General features: G+C 32.5%; 1 protein-coding gene, 1 long non-coding RNA gene and 1 pseudogene across 2 annotated transcripts in view; 2 read left to right on the top strand and 1 right to left on the bottom strand.

Annotated features, from left to right (window-relative positions):
- Positions 1-1276: 1276 nt before the first annotated feature.
- The window catches only part of LOC114310151 (uncharacterized), a 46763-nt gene continuing 25901 nt past the window's right edge, over positions 1277-22138 (top strand). The window contains exons 1-2 of the long non-coding RNA XR_014338587.1: positions 1277-1727; positions 2055-2084. This is a non-coding gene — a long non-coding RNA (uncharacterized LOC114310151). The remainder of the gene's footprint in view (positions 1728-2054; positions 2085-22138) is intronic.
- Positions 10204-11235, bottom strand: LOC145798232 (protein FAR1-RELATED SEQUENCE 5 pseudogene; annotated as a pseudogene).
- On the top strand, positions 12797-16232 carry LOC145798233 (magnesium dechelatase SGRL, chloroplastic-like). The gene is made up of 4 exons (XM_082885737.1): positions 12797-12814; positions 14034-14192; positions 14462-14608; positions 16224-16232. The coding sequence occupies exons 1-4, from the start codon at positions 12797-12799 to the stop codon at positions 16230-16232; spliced, it is 333 nt and encodes a 110-aa protein (XP_082741863.1).

Raw genomic sequence — 22138 nt, forward strand, 5'->3', positions numbered from 1 at the left:
TGGGTCAGTTTCCCATTATAAAAGGACATATTAGCCATTCGCTAATCTCTCTCTCTCTCTCTCTCTATCTATATATGTTATATTTGAAAAATTATAAACTATTCTCGGAGTATTACGTGTCCGTACTCCTAACCAATCATAATTTATTTTACCCCTCATGTTCCTCAATCATCTAACACAATAACTCGTTTATCTACCTTCTCCACCAATCACAATATTATAAAATATTACATGTTCATATTACGAAATTACTAAATAATTACCCGTTATATTCTGATTTGTGTATGTATCATGTATGTATATGTGTATTTATATGAAAGTGATGACGATAGTTGATTTCTTCGACGACAATGCTTTGACAAGTATCACTATTGAGGTGTTTGGCTATTGAGAAAATTTAAAATAAGAGAAGAAATTGAAACTCAATTTAATGAGCATGAATGACATTATACTTGGAGGACCTGGGCTCACTACAGGTTTTGTTTTGATAATTTGAACCGTTCAATATGTAAAATTCGTCAAGTATTATAATCAAATCAGTTTTGTATAAAAAAAATGGACGGTAAAAAAATAAACGGTTGATAGAAATCGAATCCGATAAGATAGCTATTGATATCCGATCAATCTGATTTTTTGCAAACATATAGTACTCAACGAGTTCTACACATTGAATAGTTTGGATTATCGAAATGGAATCCATGATGAACCTTAACGGATCCAACAGTACCCTCCAATTTGTATTGAACTGGAGGGAAACCCAGGCTTGGCTGGGATTGTAAAATACTGTGAAGAAACAGTTGTCGTTTCAAATTTCAAACGAAATTATCCTTTCACTACAACAAAACTGGGTTTTCACGGCACCACATCAACTACATATAATAAATGCACGCTGTGGTTTCTCACCTTTACGACTTGCTTTGTTTGCACGTCGTAAATAATTTTCCAACCACGGTGTGTCTATTGTGTAGATCGTGAATGGTAGTAACGATGATATTTTTACGACTTGCAATGTTTGCCGTAAATAATAAAACTTTCCATAACATACATATGGCATGCCATTAATATATCAACTATACACGACACACATACGTCAGTCGTGAAATGTATTGCACTTTTCACAGCGTACACAACGCCCATCGTTAAAATTATTACACTTTTACGACGCCCAATGCATGTCATGAATGCCATGACTAAAAAAAAAAGCAGTAATGCCAAAACACCAAAAAAAAAAAAAAATATATTTAAAAAAATAAATATATCAACCCTTCGACTTCTAATAATCAAAAGGAACATAGAATCGGTTAGGCACAGAGAAAAGAAGAGAATGCAAAATCGCAGGGGAAAAGAAGGGTCTAAGCATCGAATACTATTCAAAACATTCACTTCTTGGCTTCTAATAGCTGAACATAGAGTACTGTTCAAGGAGGAAAACCAAGAAGAGAGGGAGAAGAGAGAGGCTTCGAACGGTAAGGGTTTCAAATGGTGCTCTCTCTCTCTCTTCACCCCACTCTCATACTCTCTCTCATATGCCCTACCACACCACCAATTTCTAGGGTTTATATATCTCGTTGTGGCAAATTGACCCAATTGAGAGTTCTGAGAAGCCATGGACGAAGCGACACCACTCGTTGCTGAACACTCGAATTCTGAAATCCTAACCAAGAGCCTTCTTGTTGGTTTTCTTGGTTCATGGTGTTGCTCAGAACTTGGAGAATATTATCAAAACTGTGAGTTATAACTTTGCTTGTTGTCATTTTTGAAGTAATTTTTTGTTTTTTGAAGCAAAAATTGATTTGATTAATGTTTTTTTTTTTAGAGTTTAGTTGATTATTTTTATCCTTTAAACTATCAATTTCATCTATTTAGTGTTTTATTTTCTTGAGTGTTCTATTTTATCTATTTGATTTGATTATTGTTTTTTGCATTCGAGAATTTTGCATATAACACACTCATATATGTTTGATTAAGTTGGTTAGAATTGATATTGGTCATGCCCCAAAACCGTAATTGATGTGTGCAATTTCATGTGCATATATGGTGCTTGGTTGCTGAAGACAACGTGTTTGACAAAAGTCCCAAGTGAGGTGAGCTTCCTCTTGCTTTGATTATCTTTTCTAATGAACCAAACAGAGCATTTTTCTCATTTGATTACTTTGGTTGATTGTATGTCACAATTTTTAGCCTAATTTGTACTCTTTTTTTTTGTTTGTTAAAAAATTATTATTGTACTGTGATTTACTGTAGAGGTCTAAATGTGTGATCTTTGAGTGAACTGAACTCTTAATTCTGGAACCTTTTGTGACCACTACTATTGTCATGTTGCTGTTTTCAGTTATATGTTTATAATCACCTCAAAAATAATGCAGCGTTCATTGCTTATGTCTTTTATGCATCCATTCTTAGATTTCATTTGGTTTTTCATTTCACTCTTCAGTTTACTGAAATTGTTTAATCTCACTACAACAAATGAGAATAAGAATGCTTGGTTTTAATTTTGCAAACAAAGAGTGAACCAAATACATATTCCATAGCACTCAAATTTTGCATTTTGCATGGCAGAGTGCTATGGAATATGTATTTGGTTCAATCTTTGTTTGCAAAACTATTGATGCAGTAAGGGAGGTTAGTCTTCTTTAGAAGTGCTTTTTCTTGAGGTGCTTTTCTAGATGATAAATTCTAATAATGTAAATTGCTTTTTGAAGTTGAATTATTATGTTTTTTTCTCCTTAAATTTTGTTCCTGCTATGTTCTGGTCAAGTTAAAGTTGAGTGCAAGTATTACTTTTGATTTACATGAACTAACTAAACAATACTACAAAGAGGAATAGAGCATGAGATACTGGATTTGGTTATCAAAATTTGTAATTGATGATTGAAAATTTTGTCCTTCAATGCAATCTTGTTACTTTGGTTCCATTCAATTGATTCATTAATGCTGTGTTTGGTTGAGGGATTTGAGGAGGGATTTGGAAAGGGAAATGGAAAAGGTAGGTGAAATGTGAAAAAAATATATCTACATTTCACATAGTTTCACACATTTTTTTCCTTTCCATTTTCAAATCCCTCCCCAAATCCCCCAACCAAACACAGCATGAAGTGTTAAATTTTGTTACTTCTATTTCTACTACTTTTCTGTCTAGTTCTTAGTGGATTAATTATAAAATTATTTCAATTCCATAATTTAAAACATATTCTACTCCTCATGAAAATATACTTCTATGTTTAAAATGATAACTTAGTTGATTTCTTTGTGTAGCAAAGATAGATTTATTAGTATTTTTATTGTGTTTCACTCACACTTCTGCAGTGTTTGGCCATGTTTCGGACTTCAACATCTCATCTTAAACAATGTTTGTCAGTGATCTATTCAACATTCATTTTGTTTTGAAATCAGTGACATTGACAGACTCTCTGCACCAATGACTTTATTACACAAAAAAATGTCCTTATTCTACATAAAGTAGTATATTATTTATAGGGAAATGATTTGTAGCCCTAAAATCCTCACCCCTAATCCCCCTAATTTTCATTTCTGGCAACTGTTTCCTTTTTTTTTTTCTTTTCTTTACTTAATATGGAAATTAGGGGGATTAGGGGGATGTTTTTTAGGGGATGTAGCATGACCCTTATTTATATTAACTTAATAAGCTAACCCTTAGATTTGGTGTTAGTCTAAACTTAATTTTCAACTCATGCATGTCAACATCTTCGCTTATTGCCTTTTACCTTCAATTTCAAACCTTTGTACCTTGAATGAGTTTTTATTTATTTATTTATTTTTATGTGATTGTTCTTAATCTGAATTCGTGGGCGGGTTTTGGGCAGTCACGGGGCGCGGGTCAATTTTATACTCTTATTAATGTGAATATTCACATGTCAATGTGAATATTCACATTGTCAATGGGCCGGGCCCGCCTCGGTTCGCAGACGGGTTTCGGGCCGCCCACGGGCCAATTTTACATTCCTACCAATGTGAATTTTAAAATATGAATGCTCACATCATAAAATTGCTAACCGTTCAAAAAATATTTATAAGGGTATCAAAATTAAATATAAGGACATAAATGTCCAAGAAAATAGTGTAAATCAAGAAAAATGACTTTATGGAATAAAACTATATAGGGACTAAATGGGTTAAAAAATTCCTTCATAGACCTCTTGGATTAAAACACTTCTAAATGAGATTGATCAATAATTTTCCCTTAAAAGTAGGAATGGATAATTTCTCAAAATCAGTTTTTTTAAATTAAAATAAATTTTTTAAATCAAAAATTATTTGAAATAATTTTAATCAAACGGTTTAAAATAATTTTTTTGAGTAAATTACAAATACGCCTCTTGAGGTTTGGTTAAAGTATAGATTGTCCCCTATAGTTTGAAAAATTACAAATACTTTCATGTTAAAAATTTTTATTTAACAGAATTAACTAAAAAAAAATTCATAATTGCTCTTCTATACAATAATAAAATTATCTAAATTATTAATTGAGACATATTTATAGCATCATTAAAAACTGTTAATTGACTTGATAATTTATTAATAAAAAGAGCGATTTGTTATGAAATTAAAAATCTCAAGGGGTAGAATGTAATTTCTAGAATCACAGAGGATGATTAATATTTTAATCAAACTTCAAAAGATATATTTATAATTTACCTTTTTTAAAAAAAATTAAAATAAATCACACCAAACATATACCAATGAAACTTACATAACTATCATTAATATCAAACACGTCATCATGAATCGAATGGGATATGCAAGGAAAGATTTTACGGTGGTATTATATATATTAGTTAATGTATTAATTAATATATCAATATTAATTATAATATTATTATCGACAATGCTACGTAGCTCAAATTTTGTGGCTCAAAAGTGGCTCAAATGGCCAAAACGACGTCGTTTTGAGTACAGAACAACATAAAAATGGCCAAAACGACGTCGTTTTGGCCATTTGAGCCACTTTTGAGCCACAAAATTTGAGCTACGAGACATTTTCCTATTATTATTGAACTTACCTTTTAATTACATTATAAATATTAAAAATTCTTAAACTATATCACATTAAGAAAATGATTTAGAGCTCGAATATTTTGGCTCGAAATGGCTCGAAACTTTGAAGTCAGGCGTTACTTCTCTATCTCGATCCTTCAGACCCAAAGTCTCAAACTTTCTCCTTCTTTGCCTAAAGCCCTATCGCTCTCATCCCCCCACTCCTCTCCTCTCCACCTAAAACCTTGTCATCGCTTCCTCATCCAACTACCTCTCCGACGCAGACATCCGACTCCATTCGACTACCTCTCCGACGCAGACATCCGACTCCATTCGACTACCTCATCCGACTCCACACCGGAAAGTTCTCATACTCTCATCATTCTCCTCCGACTTGGTGGTCACCGAGATACTCCTCTCATCTCATGCTCCTCTCAATTACCGACCAATTGAAAACGAATCTCAAGTAAACTCGACATCACAAAACTAGGGTTTGAAGATTCAAGAAATTGAAGTTTCATGTTTTTCCCTTTTGCCTGATTCAAGAAATTGGGGTTTTGTGTTTTTTCCTTTTGCCTGACTCACCGATGTATTGTATGTATATATGTTCTACTGTTTGAATGAAAAATTTGATGATTTTCGCTGCTACATATTAATTTGCTGGTGAAATTTTTGTTGAACACGAATAAAATTTTCAACACTGTCTATTTGATACAATGTTTGTGCAGTGTTGAACAGGTAAACTTTTTTATAGGCAATCCATTTAATACAATGTCTGGGCAGTGTTTGATACAAGTTTTTTACCTGTTGTTGTCTAAGTTCTGGGCAGTCCATTTGATATAATGTCTGAAAGTATAATCAAACATGACAACAGCAAGCTATAAAGACACTGAATATTATTCCAAGAATATAGAATAATTTTTCCATGCCCTAAAAAATTGTAATAGCAAGTTGTAAAGATGAGATATATATGGTTTTTGTTGTCCACTGAAAGTACTTTAGCACTGATTCATTATTCACACTGATTCATGCTTCACACCATGTCGTCAAGCAAGTATATATGAAACTCATGCAAGCAATCCCCTTTTGTGCATATGACTTCTTTGGAGAGTTCTATTGACTAACAGCAAGCAAGCACATCTGAGATTATGGAAGATATAGAAAGTTAACATAGGGATTTAAGAAAAAAGAATTTCAAACACTATTTTGGGCTTAACACTACACCAATTAAGGAGTAGGGTCTATTACACTACACCAGATATAATTTTGAATATTATATTTAAAACTTTGTTGTTGGGTTAACTTTATCAGTGTTGTTAATTAATTTGCATTTACTTAAATGAGAATTATTAATGTTTGATTTTGCTTTGAAGGTGCTTTTGATTAGTTAAAAGTAAAAGATAAGTTTTTTTTTTTTTTTTGGGTTCAATGATGATGATCAACGTTGTTGGTCATGTGACATATCTATTCATTGAAAACATTACTTCCTACTTTGTATTCTTTGTTTAATTTATATTATTTATTTGGAATTTTTCTTGATAAATATTTGGAAGATCTTTGCATAGACACTAAGGTAGCAGCATGCAAGCAATTCCTCATAAACACAAGCTTCGTATTTTTATGGAAAAATGTCCAAATGGTTGTGATTTATTTTTATTTTTATTTTATTTTCGAAGTCCGTAAATTCATCAGCCTTTAGATTATAAATTATGTTAGATTTTCCAGTAATGTTACAACACACATAATATATCACATGCAAATTAACAGTAAAGTCTCATAACTAAATCACTACCTTTTGATAATCAAAATTACCACTACATTTGGCTACTGAGTCACAACCAATACCATCATAACAAAGCCATAAAAGTTATAACTGTGGCATATTTGAAGGTGTGTATCATAAATTTTCTTAGTTCTTCAACCCATAATCTTTATCATGTTTTAAATCGAACACAATGATTAAATGCTACTTAAGTAATCCATTGCTTATGACGAATATTTTCAGTGTTGAGAACCTAGGAATTTTTTTTTGTGATACAATTTATCTACATTTTATTTTCTTTTATTTTTAGGATTTTTTATTTTATTTTAAATTTTTATATTGAACATTGTTTAATGTTATGGATATGTTTTGATCCATGATTCCAATTCATTTATTGATTTTCCATTCTGTATTTCTATAATTTTCATTGTAATCAATCAATTCGAGTCTAGATTCTTACAATCTTGTAATGGGCTACGAATCTATTTATTCTGTACTTTTTTTTTTCTTTTTTTTTTGCAGGACATTTTATATATATATATATATATATATATATTACTTCAAGTTCGCAGACGATGATGATGAGGACGTTACCTCTACAATCCGTTCCAATACTGGACTTCATAAAGCTGTAAGGACGGAGGAATTCAATGATGTAAGGACAAGGCTTTAAGAGATGGACACTGAAATTCATGACCATGGTAGAAGGCTTCGAATGATGGAAAAGAATTTGAAGGCGATGATTTATGGGATTGTATACTGCGTCATTTTGTACTTTATAATGTAAATTAGTTAAACATTTAGGTTTTGGAGAATTTTATGGATGTAATTATGATGTACTTATAGATGTACTGGACATGATGGATCAAGTATATATGTTATCTTTTCAATGTTGTCATGAATTGAATGTCGTGTTCTCATGGATTGTGGATATATGTTGTACAGGTATACGTTGTCATTGTGAATTCAATTTTTTTATGTTGCTGCTGAACTTGTTTTGGAGCTGTTTTTCAACAGTTTTAGGCTTGTTTTGGTCTTCCAATATATCTGTTCAACATCATTTGAGCCTCCAAAGAGACTATATTTGTTGAACATGAATAAAATTTATCAAGAGTAGAAAAAATGCAGCAGCAGCAGCCATTGTGACAACACAAATGCAGCAGCTACACAAAATTCATTGAAGTTGTGTACTTGAACAAACGTATGCACTCTCACCACCTTTTTTGCAATTTTCTTTTTTAAAACCTTTTATATGATCACTATACTTGATAAGATATTTTTTACTTTCATTTCATTCTATAGTGTAATAAAAAAAATCATCCAATCATGAACATCCAGAAAGAAATAATACATTCTAGAACCTAATTTCCATACAATTTATTTTCCAGAAAAGGCATTACAAAGAAATATAAGAACAAATAAAATTCAAAATTGATAAACACAACCAATAAAAACAGAACTTACATTTTATTGCAAGGGAAAAAAAATGGTTACAAAAACAGAACTTATATTTTATTACAATTGAAGCCTCAAACAGAACTTCTCCATTCCCCTTCCTATCAATCCTCTGCTTTTCATCATCAATGGCAGCATCATTCTCTATCTTGGGCTTCTTGTAGAGCATGAAATTCCTAACTCCAACCGACTCAAAGCTACAAAAAACAAAAACAAATTCAAAATCAAAATAAAGCCTGAAAATATTGAAAATAGAAGATTAAAATTTGTGGGATTGAAAATAGTTGAGTTCAACCAGCTGCTGTTACTGCACAAAATTCATCTACAAAATGCAGCAGCAGCAACATTGAGTTCAACTAGCAACAGATGAACTTTGTTCAACATTGACACACCAACAGCAACAACACAAATGCAGCAGCAGCAAACAAAAGTCAAACCAAAGTCATCAAAGTAGTTCTAATAAAATGCAGCAGCAGCAGCATTGACTTCACCAAAAAAAATGCAGCATTGACACAAACAAAATTCAATTACATGGAATTCAAAGTCATCAAATAAACTAAAAAAAGTCATCAAACCATCCATTCTCAAACCATCCTTTCATTCTCACAAACCATCCATTGTTTACAAACCAAAGTCATCAAAGTAGTTGTAATAAACTAAAAAAAAATGTTCCATTTGGATTTGCATCTACATTGAAGTCAACAAATTTTGATGCAATTGTCGAAGTTTGACTACGTATATTGTTCACCATTTCTGGTTCAGTAAGAAATGTGCTTCCAATATTGTCCATTGGGCTAACCTGTGCATATTCAATGTAAAAGTAAAATTCATAAACATTGTCCACAAGCATATATATAAATTAAAAAAATGCAAAATATTTCATATCATATATTGAACACATACCGGTACATACATACTCTGTTGCGTGTCATCCGTGCAAAGAAAATAGTAAGGTTCAGTTAGGGCCACCTTATGATTATAGTAACACAATTTCATTAATTATTTAAAAAATAAAAAATAAAAACATAGATCACAATTTAAAGTCCTTTGTCAAACACATACCGTGTCATACATACTATATTGCATAGTATCTGTAGATGGAAAATGTAACTTGCGAGGTTGACCTTGAGGCACTTTACGGCCCTATATAGTAAGACACATTGGTCAATACTTTAACTTAAATTTTTTTTTCAACAATTCCTATACGAACAAATCATACATATACAAATTTACTTGTTCTTTTGTAGGCTTTTTCTTATTTTCCTTCAACCGATTGACTATTTCATCCACTTTGCTAACCTTCCGTTTGGTACATGGACGGCCTTTTCGTCGAGCAACCAAAGGACTAAGCACCTTGCGAGCCATGATTGCTTTGTTGTACTACGACCAGACGGACTTTTGGGGGAAGTATTGGAAGGTCGTCCATCACTAGTACAAGGTGGTACATTGCTACTTAAAGGTGGCACATTACTCGCACAACCCGATTGATCGTTTCTCACTCTCTCCTTGATTTCTATCAACCCAAGATCAATCAGTGTGTGTTTACCATCATCATTGGAAGCAATTTCTAGGATTTCATCCAACATCTTGTGGTATTTATCATGTAATTTTGCATTAAGAACAGCCCCGATTTTAGTGTACGTGGTTGGAATGCATGTGTAGCCTCTTTCCAAGTCTTTTCTCCATCTCGAAACAATGTATTTATTTGGCACCTCATATATGGATCTGTCAATGAGCACACAAAGTGAATGGGCACACATAATACCTCTAAACTCAAACAACCGACACATACATTGGAGCTCACATTCAATTGAATTAAAATACACAACAAATTCCAATTTCTTCATCCCGTCACCCACAACAACAGCCTCCCTCACATGATAGGTACAAATTGCGCCCTTCTCTCTGATAAGATTTGCACGACAATACACTAGACGCTTCATTTCTAGTTAAACTTCTTTAAATTTTGAATTAGTGTAAGCTGCACGAAATTACTTCTCCAAACGATACACCGTTAAGCAATCATACAATTTGTTACAAGACTTAAAATTTGCGTTTGTCTCATTCTCTACCTTACTTCTCAACGCATTGTCATACTGCTCAACAAATTGCGTTAAGGTTGTCTTGGAGTTCACATATCCATCAAAGAATGCATTCATACTCTCACTTCGTTGTGTAGTTGACATGCCAGCCCAAAATATGTCTTTAACATAGGCAGGAATGCACCTATGTCGCTCATGGTATAATATCCCAAACCACTCGTTATCATTCAAATTGAAATTTTCAATCATTGCTTCCCAGTATTCCTCAAATTCATCTTTTGTGAATGAATCATAAACTGCATTACTCAAAGCAACCTTTATGGACTCATATTGCGAATATCCTCGCAATTTCTCCGGAATTTTCTTCATAATATGCCATAAACACCAACGATGCCGAGCCTGTGGAAAGACAATTTCTATGACATTTTGCATAGCTCTGCACTGGTCAGTTATTATCGCTTTTGGGGGAGCATCTGACATGCAACTTAACCATTCTCTGAAAAGCCAAACAAATGTCTTCGTGTTCTCATTACTTAACAACCCACAACCAAACAAAATTAAGTGACCGTGGTGATTAACTACTACAAACGGAACAAACGACATATCATATTTGTTTGTCAAATAGGTTGTGTCAAAAGAGACAACATCCCCAAATGCTTTATAAGCCGCCCTACTCCTTGCATCCACCCAAAACAAGTTTCGCATGCGACCATCTTCATCAAGGTCAATTGCCGAATAGAAGTTCGAATTTTGTTGTTGCATTTTATGAAAATAAAATGTAACTGATTTGGCGTCGCCTACCCCAAGTCTCAATCTTTTAGCATTTTGAATATAATTCCTTGCATCTTGTTCATCAAACGTTAATGCCTCATATTCCCCCACTTCAACAACTATGGAATGAAAATTCTTAGCCACCCTAATCCCTGCTGCATCGTTAACTTCTAGTCTCCTCTTCACCGGAGTAAGAATCCTCTTATTCATTGGAAAATGTCGTGAGTCACTTGGAATGAAATCACGAGTGTGCTCAAGCACAACCGTGGTTAGCTAATATCTTCCATCTTTTTGTAGAGTGGCTCTAACCCTTGCTTTACAATCTATTTTTTATGACAAAGATGGTTCGAGGGGATATACTTCTGATCTTTTTGTTCTATTCCGCGCCCGAGTACATTCAATTCCAAAGTACTTTACTTCCCCATCCCTTGTTACATTTTGTGTTCTATAAGCTATAGCAAATCCAAGTTGTTTCGCATATTTTGCATAAAATGTGTGTACTTCTTGCTTAGAGATAAAACACTTCCCCTTCTTCGGTTCTTCAACTTCACCACTCTCATTAAATTCAACATCGTTATCTTGTTCTTCGACTTCCTCACTCACATTAAATGAATTATTCATTGAATCAATATCCATTGTAGCTTCAAAGTGGGTACAGATTCTTCTCAGCAAAGTAAATGACTTGATGTGGAGTGCCCTTCAATGGAATCTGATTATAGAAAACATAACTTTCAAGTAAGTGGATCACTGCCAAAATGGCAATCTATAGAAAAATACCTTGTTATGAGCATTGAACAGAACAGAACATTGAATTATTCCTTGTTATGAACAGAACATTGAATTGGAATTCATGAAGTTTCTTGTTATGAACATATTTCATTCATTGTATAAATTATAATAGCAGTATAACAAGATGAAGCCATTGAATTTTGTTCATAACAAGGAACTTATGAATCTGTTCATTGAATTAATTTATACAATGAGTTATGGTGTTTATAATTTTGTGCATTAAATAATGGTGTTTATAACATATCATTGAATTTTGTAACAGCAGTATATTTCATAACAACAACAATGTGAATTTTGTTAATCTTGTTAAATTTTCATGAAGTTCCTTTTTAATTTTCATCAACAACAATGTTCCTTAATAGCACCAGATTTCATCAACAGAACATATTTTTCATCAACAACAATGTTCCTTAACAGCAGCAGATTTCATCAATACAACATTTTTTTTCATCAACAAAAAACAACCCATTTCGTAACAAGATTAACAATCTCATCTCATAACAACAATCTCATTAACAAGAATAAAATCTCATTAACAAGAATAAATGTGTTAATAATGTTGATAAAATGTTAATCTTGATAAAACATTTTATCAAGATTAACAACAAACAATCTCATTAAATTGGATAGTTCTGGATTTAAATTGGATAGTTTGAGAAGAGCTTGTCTTCCTTTTAATTCTGGATTTAAGTTGGATAGTTCAGTCGGAGACCAGATCATACCACATTAATTTTTATTTCACTCACCTTTCGGCACACAAATGCAGCGGCGGCGGCACCTTTCGCACACATAGCGGCAGCGGCAACGGCAGTGGCAGCAGCCTCGTCAGCGGTACTAGTAGAAGTGGCAGCAGCCTCGTCGGCGGCACCCTTTCGCACACACAACCTTGATCGGCGTCCTCTCTCTCACTCTCTATACTGTGTTTTTGTTTTTCTTCTTTTTTTTTTGGAAACAAAATGTCTGAGTTTGGTAAGAATTACCTATGTACAAAGAAGAAAAGGTGGGTGTGAAAAGAAAGGTCAAAATTCGGGCCTTTCGACCCTTGACCTTTCGAGCTACGAAATGGAATTGATCGCATTAATACTAATTAGAACATATATCATTATTTAAGATTTTAATATGAACTGTCATCATGGATTGAATAGACATCATAGTGTAGTGGTATAAAATTTGCATTTAATATGAACAGTCATCATGAATGGAGTGGGATAACACGGTGGTCGCCTTGTGGATAAGATACTGCGTTTTTATCAGAGTGGAGTCAGATTTAAATTTTGGGAGACGGGTATTTTTTTTTTTTTGTTGGAGATTTTGTATTGTACGCTGATTAAAATTTGATTTCTTTTGTGATAGGTGATAAGTTTTATTAGATGGATTGATAGGGGATTCCTTCTTATGAATTAAATTAAATTTGATCAATAATTAATTATTCAGAAAATAAGGTCCACAAATGTTATAATATCTTTGCCAAACATTTTTTTTAGCCTTAAAAAAACATAAAAAAAAATATATATCTATATAATAAGGGAGAAGGGGTTTTGAAAATGTGTAATTTATCTTAGAGATACATTTTGATCCAATGGTTTAAATTGTCTCATCTAAACTTCAATGGTTGAGATGTTTCCATTTCCCGCCCAAATGCTCTTTGAGCATCAATGGTTGAGATCAATTACCATCAAGATCTAATGGTCCAAAATGTAAATTGAAGAAAATCTCTCTCTCTCTCTTTCTCTCTCCGTCACAGGTACTCATCTCCTCTCTCACTCTGATTTCAATTTTTGAACTCTCTCTCTCTCTACCTGCATTGAAGCCCATCCCATGTGACGACCACCGACCATCGCGATGCTGATGACCACCGACCACCTCTCCTCTGTGTGTCATCCTTTCTCGACGACACCACTGACCACCTCCTCTCGTTTCACCTTCCTCTTTCGTCTCTCTCCCCTTGCAAGGTAAACTAGAACTTTCAACTTTTGCAATTCATGATGTTTTAGTGGGTTTGGTTGTAAAGTTGCAATTCATGATATTTTTTTGCTTGAATCTGAATATTTTTGTGGGTTTGTAAAGTTGAATCTGGATATTTTTGTTGAATTTGGATGTTTGGTTGGTTGAATCTGAATATTTTTTGGCTTGAATCTGAATATTTTTCTGGGTGTTTGGTTGGGTTGATGTTTTTGTGATATTGCATGTTTGCATTACATGTGTGTGTTCTGTGGCAGTTGAAAGGATGGTACAGCAAAGATGATGTCATTGCTAAGTGGAAGGAAATGAAATGGGATATGTATTTAGACGTCCATTGCTATGTGAGCGGGCCTAATCTCTTACTAGACCTCGCTGGAAAGTTTAGATACCACATATTCTCAAAGGAGTTGCCATTGGTAAGTTCAACCAGGCAACACCGATACCTCATCTATGTAAAAAGCACTTGACACATCCAAAGAAACAAATGATAGAAATTTGACAGGTTTTCCATAACTAGCTCTTATCGATGGTGTGATTATTTTGCAAAATTTCCTTTTATCAGCAATTCAATAAGTTGGAATGCTGAGTTTTAGACCTTATTGAGGATTTTAATTTTTAACTGAATAGATTATTGAGTTGGGATGGATGATTTATAGCTGAACTCTTCTCTATCATGGCATGGCAGGTTCTTAAGGCTGTGATGCATGGAGATTCTCTGCTTTTCACTGAGCATCAAGAATTATTGGATGCATTTGTTCGAGTTTATTTCCATTCCAGTTTGAAGAAATACAACCGCGTGGAATGTTGGGGCCCACTTAAGGATGCTACACAGGTACTTTAACCCGCGCACGCATAACTAATACACTGAGACATATCTTAGATTGAAGAATGTTAGATAAAATGCCCTTTTCTTAGCAACCATGCCTTACCAAGCTAGCACATGTTTGTTTGTAATGTCACCCTTTAATAATCGATCAAATTACAACCAAATGCAAATTCTATAATTTCCATAAATGATCCTGAGCTAAACTTTCATTTGAATTTGATCATATAAAGTTAAGTTGATTTATCAAAACTTTTCAGGGAAGACAAGGAGATCAAATCAGCGGTTTGTTAAATTCGAAAATGTGTAATTTATCTTAGAGATACATTTTGAAAATGTATAATTTATCTTAGAGATACATTTAGAGATACATAAGGGAGAAGTGGTTTTGAAAATTTGTAATTTATCTTAGAGATACATTTTGATCCAATGGTTTAAATTGTCTCATCTAAACTTCAATGGTTGAGATGTTTCCATTTCCCGCCAAAATGCTCTTTGAGCATCAACAGTTGAGATCAATTACCATCAAGATCTAATGGTCCAAAATGTAAATTGAAGAAAATCTCTCTCTCTCTCTCTCTCTCCTCTCCGTCACAGGTACTCATCTCCTCTCTCACTCTGATTTCAATTTTTGAACTCTCTTTCTCTCTCTACCTGCATCGAAGCCCATCCTGTGTGACGACCACCGACCACCGACCACCGACCACCTCTCCTTTGTGTGTCATTATTTCTTGACGACACCACCTACCACCTCCTCTCCTCTCACCTTCCTCTTTCATCTCTCTCTCCTTGCAAGGTAAACTAGAACTTCCAACTTTTGCAATTCATGATGTTTTTGTGGGTTTGGTTGTAAAGTTGCAATTCATGATATTTTTTTGCTTGAATCTGAATATTTTTGTGGGTTTGTAAAGTTGAATATGGATATTTTTGTTGAATCTGGATGTTTGGTTAGTTGAATCTGAATATTTTTTTAGGTGTTTGGTTGGGTTGATTTTGAAATGAGTAATGAGTTTTCATTTTTTAAATAGATTTTGAATCTGGATATTTTCATTTTTAAAAAGTTTTGGGTCTGAAATGGGTTTCACTTGATATATATACATGTATAGTCCAGTGCATAAATTGATGAAGAGTTGGAGATGTTCTAAGTAAAATGTTTAAGACCCTAAAATATTTTCTCTAAATTTACTACATAGCAGGGGTTGGGTCTTGGTTGATTCCCAAACTAATCAACAACAACATATAATAGTACACGCCATTGGGAGTATACTTAGAAGTATCCAACGTTACTCAATAAATACTTACCAGATCTAAGTATGTAGAGATGTTCAAAGTAATTGGAGAAATGATTTGTTTAGGTTGTATGATGCATTTGAATAAAAAGAATGTCAAATTAAAGGGAAAATTTCCAATAAGTCTTACTTTCCCATGAAATATCCATTAGGTCTTATTAACACTTGAATCAACTCTCTCAACATAGTGCTAATATGATTGAAGAGGAAATTCTATGGGCAAAATAGGATTTAACTTGTCAAAATTAAATTGTTTTGATGTATGTTTTCCCATTCTTGATTATCAGGTTATCCTTTATGTTTACTTAACTTTCATTAGCTGTTAATGGATGCAGTTATATTGAATTTATTGATAGTATATTCTGTGTCATTTAGCAGGTTCATGTATAGTCCAGTGTATAAATTGTTTTCTTCTCAGTTTCATGAAACCCCATATTTCACCTCCTCTCATTTCATATATATCTATCGGGTTATAATTTCTACTGGGTTTTGTTTGTTTTGATGTTTTTGTGAAGTTTAAGGTGCCATTCATGGGTACTCTGTTTCATGAAATTAACTGTTCTGTTTTCATATCCCTATTATATAAAAAATGGGTATAGGCTGATATGTTGCATTTACTTTCCTAAGATTTGAATCGGAGAAAGAAAGAGAACCTTTTGTAGTGGAAAATAAACAGAAGATATTTGTAGTTTCAATTATATTCTTAGCAATAAAATTTGATGTTATCTGCCACTTTAACAACAAATTTAGTACATCACTAAATTTGTCTTTCTTGGGTTAATAAAAATCCCGGTAGTATAATTCCAAAGGGAATGGTTACCTTATGCATATGATTATTTGCTTCTTCTTTTTTCTATAATTTTTTTTTTTAAAAAAAAAATTCTATTAGTAACCATTCCTATATAAAGACATAAGTAAGGAACTAGTCCCTCACATGCAAAAATCATGATGTTTATATTTCTTTTTCTGAAAGCATAAATGATAGAATCTTCTATAGATCGAAGACTACCCAACCAAAACTTAAAAAAGTTTCGTCTGGCATTTTTGTTTATGTTATGCAATATTAGATATTATGGTGTGAAAAAATTGATGCAATTTAAGAATACCTGGTGGACTTGAGCATGGTTAATGATTATCTCAAAACTGGATAGTTGAAGTCACTTTTGGCATGAAATTTGGTTTGCAGAAGTGGCTTACAGACTCTACTAAGTATTTATACACTCCTATATGATGATGTCATTGCATAATTGAATCTCAATCTCTCTTTCTCTCCGAAGAAATATGGAACAAGAAACTACAATGGAGGAGGCATTGCTCTCAGGTAAAATTCCAGTTTCATAGGCTTTCAATTTTGATTTTCCCCAATGTTTTGATTTGTAAATTTGGGTTCTAATTGACAGAGAAGAGCGATGTAGTAGAAGAAAAACAGAACTTCGAGAGATGAAGTTCGTATCAGTACGTGGAAAGGGCTAGTTCTATAATTCCAACAGCTTCCTTGGTTGGAACTGAAGTCAGCGTCGACGAAATGCGATCTGCTACTGCTTCTTCTAATCGATATTACCCTCCTTCTCTTCACGCCCCTTTGATCAGCTCACCTGAACCAGATCCTAATGGTAATCCAATTCAATAATATCCCCAATTGATTCACTCACTCACAGACACACACACAAACAGTTGTAGTTCAAAATTTGTGAATTTTGTTGCTGCATACTAGGAAAGTTATGTTTCGTTGGATTCACGCATATATATGTATATGAACAATCACAGAAACAGTACAGTTTAATGTTACATTGAAATCTCAGCAACCCAGCAGAGGGTTTTGTTTTAACAATTGGTTACTACAATACCCAGAAGAAAGTTTTGATATTTTTTGCTTTTAAATATTTTGGGTGTTGTTTTGTGGTTCAGAATTTGTGAATTTTATTGCTGCATTTTAGGAAAGGAAAGGTGTGTTTGGTAGGATTCACTAAACAGTGAAACATGTTCAGTTTAAGTGTTGAATTTGGTGTTTCTACTAAATCACTGGTTGAGGAAGTTTATGGTTCAAATTGGATTTTGATCTCATCCATATGTTTAACATTGCCAGAGATGTGATATTTACTGTTAGCTTTGGCCTCCCTGAATTTGCATTTTCTTAGCCTAGCAAAAGAAAAGAAAAGAAAAAACAGGGGGATTAGAAAGGAATTTTGCAACTCACATGTGAGTTAAATCTCTCAGTAATGTAGCATCACTCTGCTAAATTTTAATCCAAATAAAAAAAAAACTAAAGAAAACAAATTGGCAGCAATCTACAAATCTGACCTATTGGAGGTGTTTTAAATTATTTGTTTTCTTGAGCTACATTCACCAAGGATTAGTAAAACAATGGTGTCACGAATGAAGTGTTTAGGCATATAGACAATTACTTGAAGTGATTATGGGCACTGTATAGTCGATTAGGCTACTGGGTTTTATTTACATGGACTATTCGATTTGAATTGATTAGATTCACTGCTTAATTTAAAAAGGCCAGCTTTTTATAGTTTCAATACATGTTTCTGTTTAGAACACATTATGATGTACTGAAGGCTAATATGGCAACATAGCTTCATCGATTGCTTCCCTGCAAGTACTAGACTATAGCATATTATTTTGGATGCTAAACTATGAGCCAATTTTTGCAGAGCAAGCTCTCATTTATCAAGGTAAATATGGAGGAGATTATGGTGGAATGTCTAATGAATTTCAGAGGTGAGGTTCAATAATGACTTACAGAATATTGATTTTCTAAGGACCTATTCAATAATTAATTGGGGTGATAACTTCATATTTTTTTAATAATTGTGGGTTCAATTGCCCTTGCATTGGGGCTCTATGTTTTAGCTAAGAATGAAAGAAAAAAGGTTGATTGGGATGCCATGGGAAGAGGATATGTTACTATGATTCTTTTTTTTCAACACTATTTATTGAGTATTAACATAACATACATTATTGGGCTCATCTATTGACAATTTAAGCTTTTGGGATAACTAGTGTTCTATCCGTTAATGAATGAGAGCATGGTCACATGTGAGTGGGAGTGTCAAGGATACAAATAATGAAGTTACCCATACATCTTGATGAAGTTACTCATTTCTCTAATGGCATAAGCTTTCAATGTGATGGTAGTGAAACTAGCTTGGTTGTAGCAAACAAGGAGACTGGTTGAGGATTTTTTCTGTGTCTTTACTTACGGTAGACGGTTTAATAGGATTAGGTAGTTCTTTTGATTTGCTACATCGTGTTTTAGTTGAGAGTGAAGTGGCCTTTGATATGACAATAAATAAATGCTTTCCTAAGCTTTTATGCTTGAAATTCCTTTACTGAATACTGATTGTGAGCATATTTTCTTGCTGTTGGTGTGAACCATTTGATTCCCATGGAAATTGCACTTAAAATTGCTGAGAAAATCAGAGCACGTGAGAGGTTTGTAGCTTATATTGTTATTCTGATGTGGCCATAAGGCAATCCAACAGGTGCTGCTACACAAAGGATTTTATTTTGGCAGGTAGGAACCAATTATGACTTCAACGCATAGCATTGTACTTTTGCATTTTAAAGGCAACTTCAGAGATGGATAACTTTGTTGCTTTTTTTTTCATTGGATTAATTTGTTTCCAATGGGAAATCAAAAAATTCTATTAATCTGCCCATCAATGTATATACTTCAGAAGGATCAATTTTTGATTTTGAAATTATCTCTCATTTATTGTACAGAACAAAACAATGCAAATGATGTATGAGACCATTTACAAGGCTTTAGTGGAGGTTGGGCTTTAGAATGAATACACCTCACAAGACTATTTGAACTTACGTTCACATTTGGAAAGCATTGGTGTGCATTGTTTTTTGTTTTTTGTTTGGTCTTAAAGTACAGATGATTGGTTGGTTTGCATTGTTTGTTGTTTTGTTTTAATTAAATTATTTTAGAATTGCAGAGCACTGGCGTGCATTGTTTGGTATCCAATTTTAATTTTTTAGAATTGTAGAATATTAGCTGGTGTGCATTGTTTGGTTAATTTTATTTTATTATAATTGCAGAACTTTAGTTTACCATTTTAATTTTAATGAACATTATAAATTTTATATGTTTATTCCTTAATTTGCATTAAGACTAGGGAAAGTTGTTATTTTTAATTGAATTCTGTAGAGGGTATGGTACAAGCAAAATTATTAAAAGTTCTTTAAGAAGAAAAAATGTTACAGACTCCACATGTTTTAATATGATACGTATATAAATTACAAATATATTTCGATCTTAATATTATTTATACCGTGCCTTTAGGCACGGGCATACACTAGTATCTATACTATATATTAAGCAAAATGGAGTTTTTAACTCACAGGCCTTGTGAGAGCTCCAATCTCCTAATCCTAATTTTCTAATTTTTTGATTTACCAAAAAAAAAAAAAAACCTCAGCATTTATTGTTTCTCCCAACCCAACCTCAACATTTATTAACTTCTCCCAACCTATAATCCCTTTTGACTTATCTCATAATTACTGCAGTACCCTTTTCAATTTCTCTCATACACTATAGTTACACACAAAAATAAATAAGATAAGAATTTAGTTATAGATCTCAAAAAAATATAACATCTAAATTTGAATTATAATTTAGTAATACAAATTAATCAATTTTCTAAAATTATTAATTTTTTAATTTACAAAATAGATTAAAAAAATATTAATTGATTTATTTATTTAATAACAAAAATATTTCACAATCTCTCCCTCCTAATCTCTCTCACCAATTTCAAAAAAAAAAAATTAAAACTTGCATTCGTTTTCTCTTCCCCAAAAAATCAGATAATATTTTTTATTAAAGTTGTAGATATCTATATATATTTTATATATTATATTATAACATAAAAAAAAATTTAAATCTTTAAAGCTTATCTAATAATTATAATATTTTTTTTTAATTTACAAAGTTCCGTGCATAGCATGGGTTACCACCATCTATATATCTATCTATATATATATACTATATATTAAGTAAAATGAGATTTTTAACCCCCAAGGCCTCTGGGAGTTTCAATATCTCAATCTGAATTTTTAAAATTTTTTATTTAAAAAAAAAAAAACTCAGCATTTATTGATTTGTTCAAAATCCCATTATCAGCATTTATTAACTTTTTTTAATCCACATGCCTGCATTTATTGATTTAGTTAAAATCTCTTTATCAGCATTTAAAATCCCCTCAAACAAATAATTATAAATACAATCTGTGTATAGTTACTGCAATACCCTTTTTAACTTCTCTCATACACTATGGTTAGTGATAAGATTGTTAAATTATTTTTATAAAAAAATTTTAAAAAATAAAATTTATATATTAAAAAAATTAAAATAAATATAAATATTTATAATTATTCCGTGCATAGCACGAGTGATATGCTAATGTATATATATATATATTGGAGTGGGATAAAAGTAGCTAGCTGGTCATGCAGAGATAGTTTTCCCCAAGTGCTTTTCTTTTTCACTTTCTTTCTCACGTGAGATAAAATTATAAATTTGTTGAATTTTATAAATTTTCTACAATTATTATTATTTTTGTATATTTCAAATTATATATATTATTTGAAGGTATCTCTCTGTTTTAGAGAAAGGTGCATCAATATTCGGATGTAGAGAGGAATCTGTATAAGCACAAATGCATGATTCTAACTTCAGCTATTAATTTTTGAAATATACAAAAATTGAGCTATTAACTTCAGCTATTAATTTTTTTTAGTCTAATATAATGTAAAAATATTTATAACCTTAATATTACGAAAATTTTTGGAGCGGTTGGCTCAGCTGCTCCTAGGTCCATTCCTACTTGAGCATATTCATGTTTTTTTTTTAATTTTATTTTGTTTTTTTTGTGAACAGCAGCATATGCATATATTTATAAAAAGGAAAATGCATGAGACCCCAGTGGGGTACTGGGGGTCTCTCCTGATTGGTCCAAAAATATATATATATATATATTTTTTTTTGGTTTTCATCCATTGCCAGCCCCCCACGTGGAGGTGGGGGTGCTGGGGTCTCCAGCAGGGTCGTTATAAAAATTATAAGGGACAGCTATTACAAATTGCAGAGTCAGCTTTGTAAAGAAAAGAGAAAAAAGTCAGCTTTAGAAAAAGAAAGAAGAAAAAAAATGCTTACATATCTTAAGAATTAATGCCCCTATTTCAATCAGAATTCAGTTATTTGTTCATTATATTATTCAAAGAATCAATG

The sequence above is a fragment of the Camellia sinensis genome, chromosome 8, assembly GCF_055761805.1.
Source record: "Camellia sinensis isolate YWXY chromosome 8, ASM5576180v1, whole genome shotgun sequence".
Taxonomy (NCBI): domain Eukaryota; kingdom Viridiplantae; phylum Streptophyta; class Magnoliopsida; order Ericales; family Theaceae; genus Camellia; species Camellia sinensis.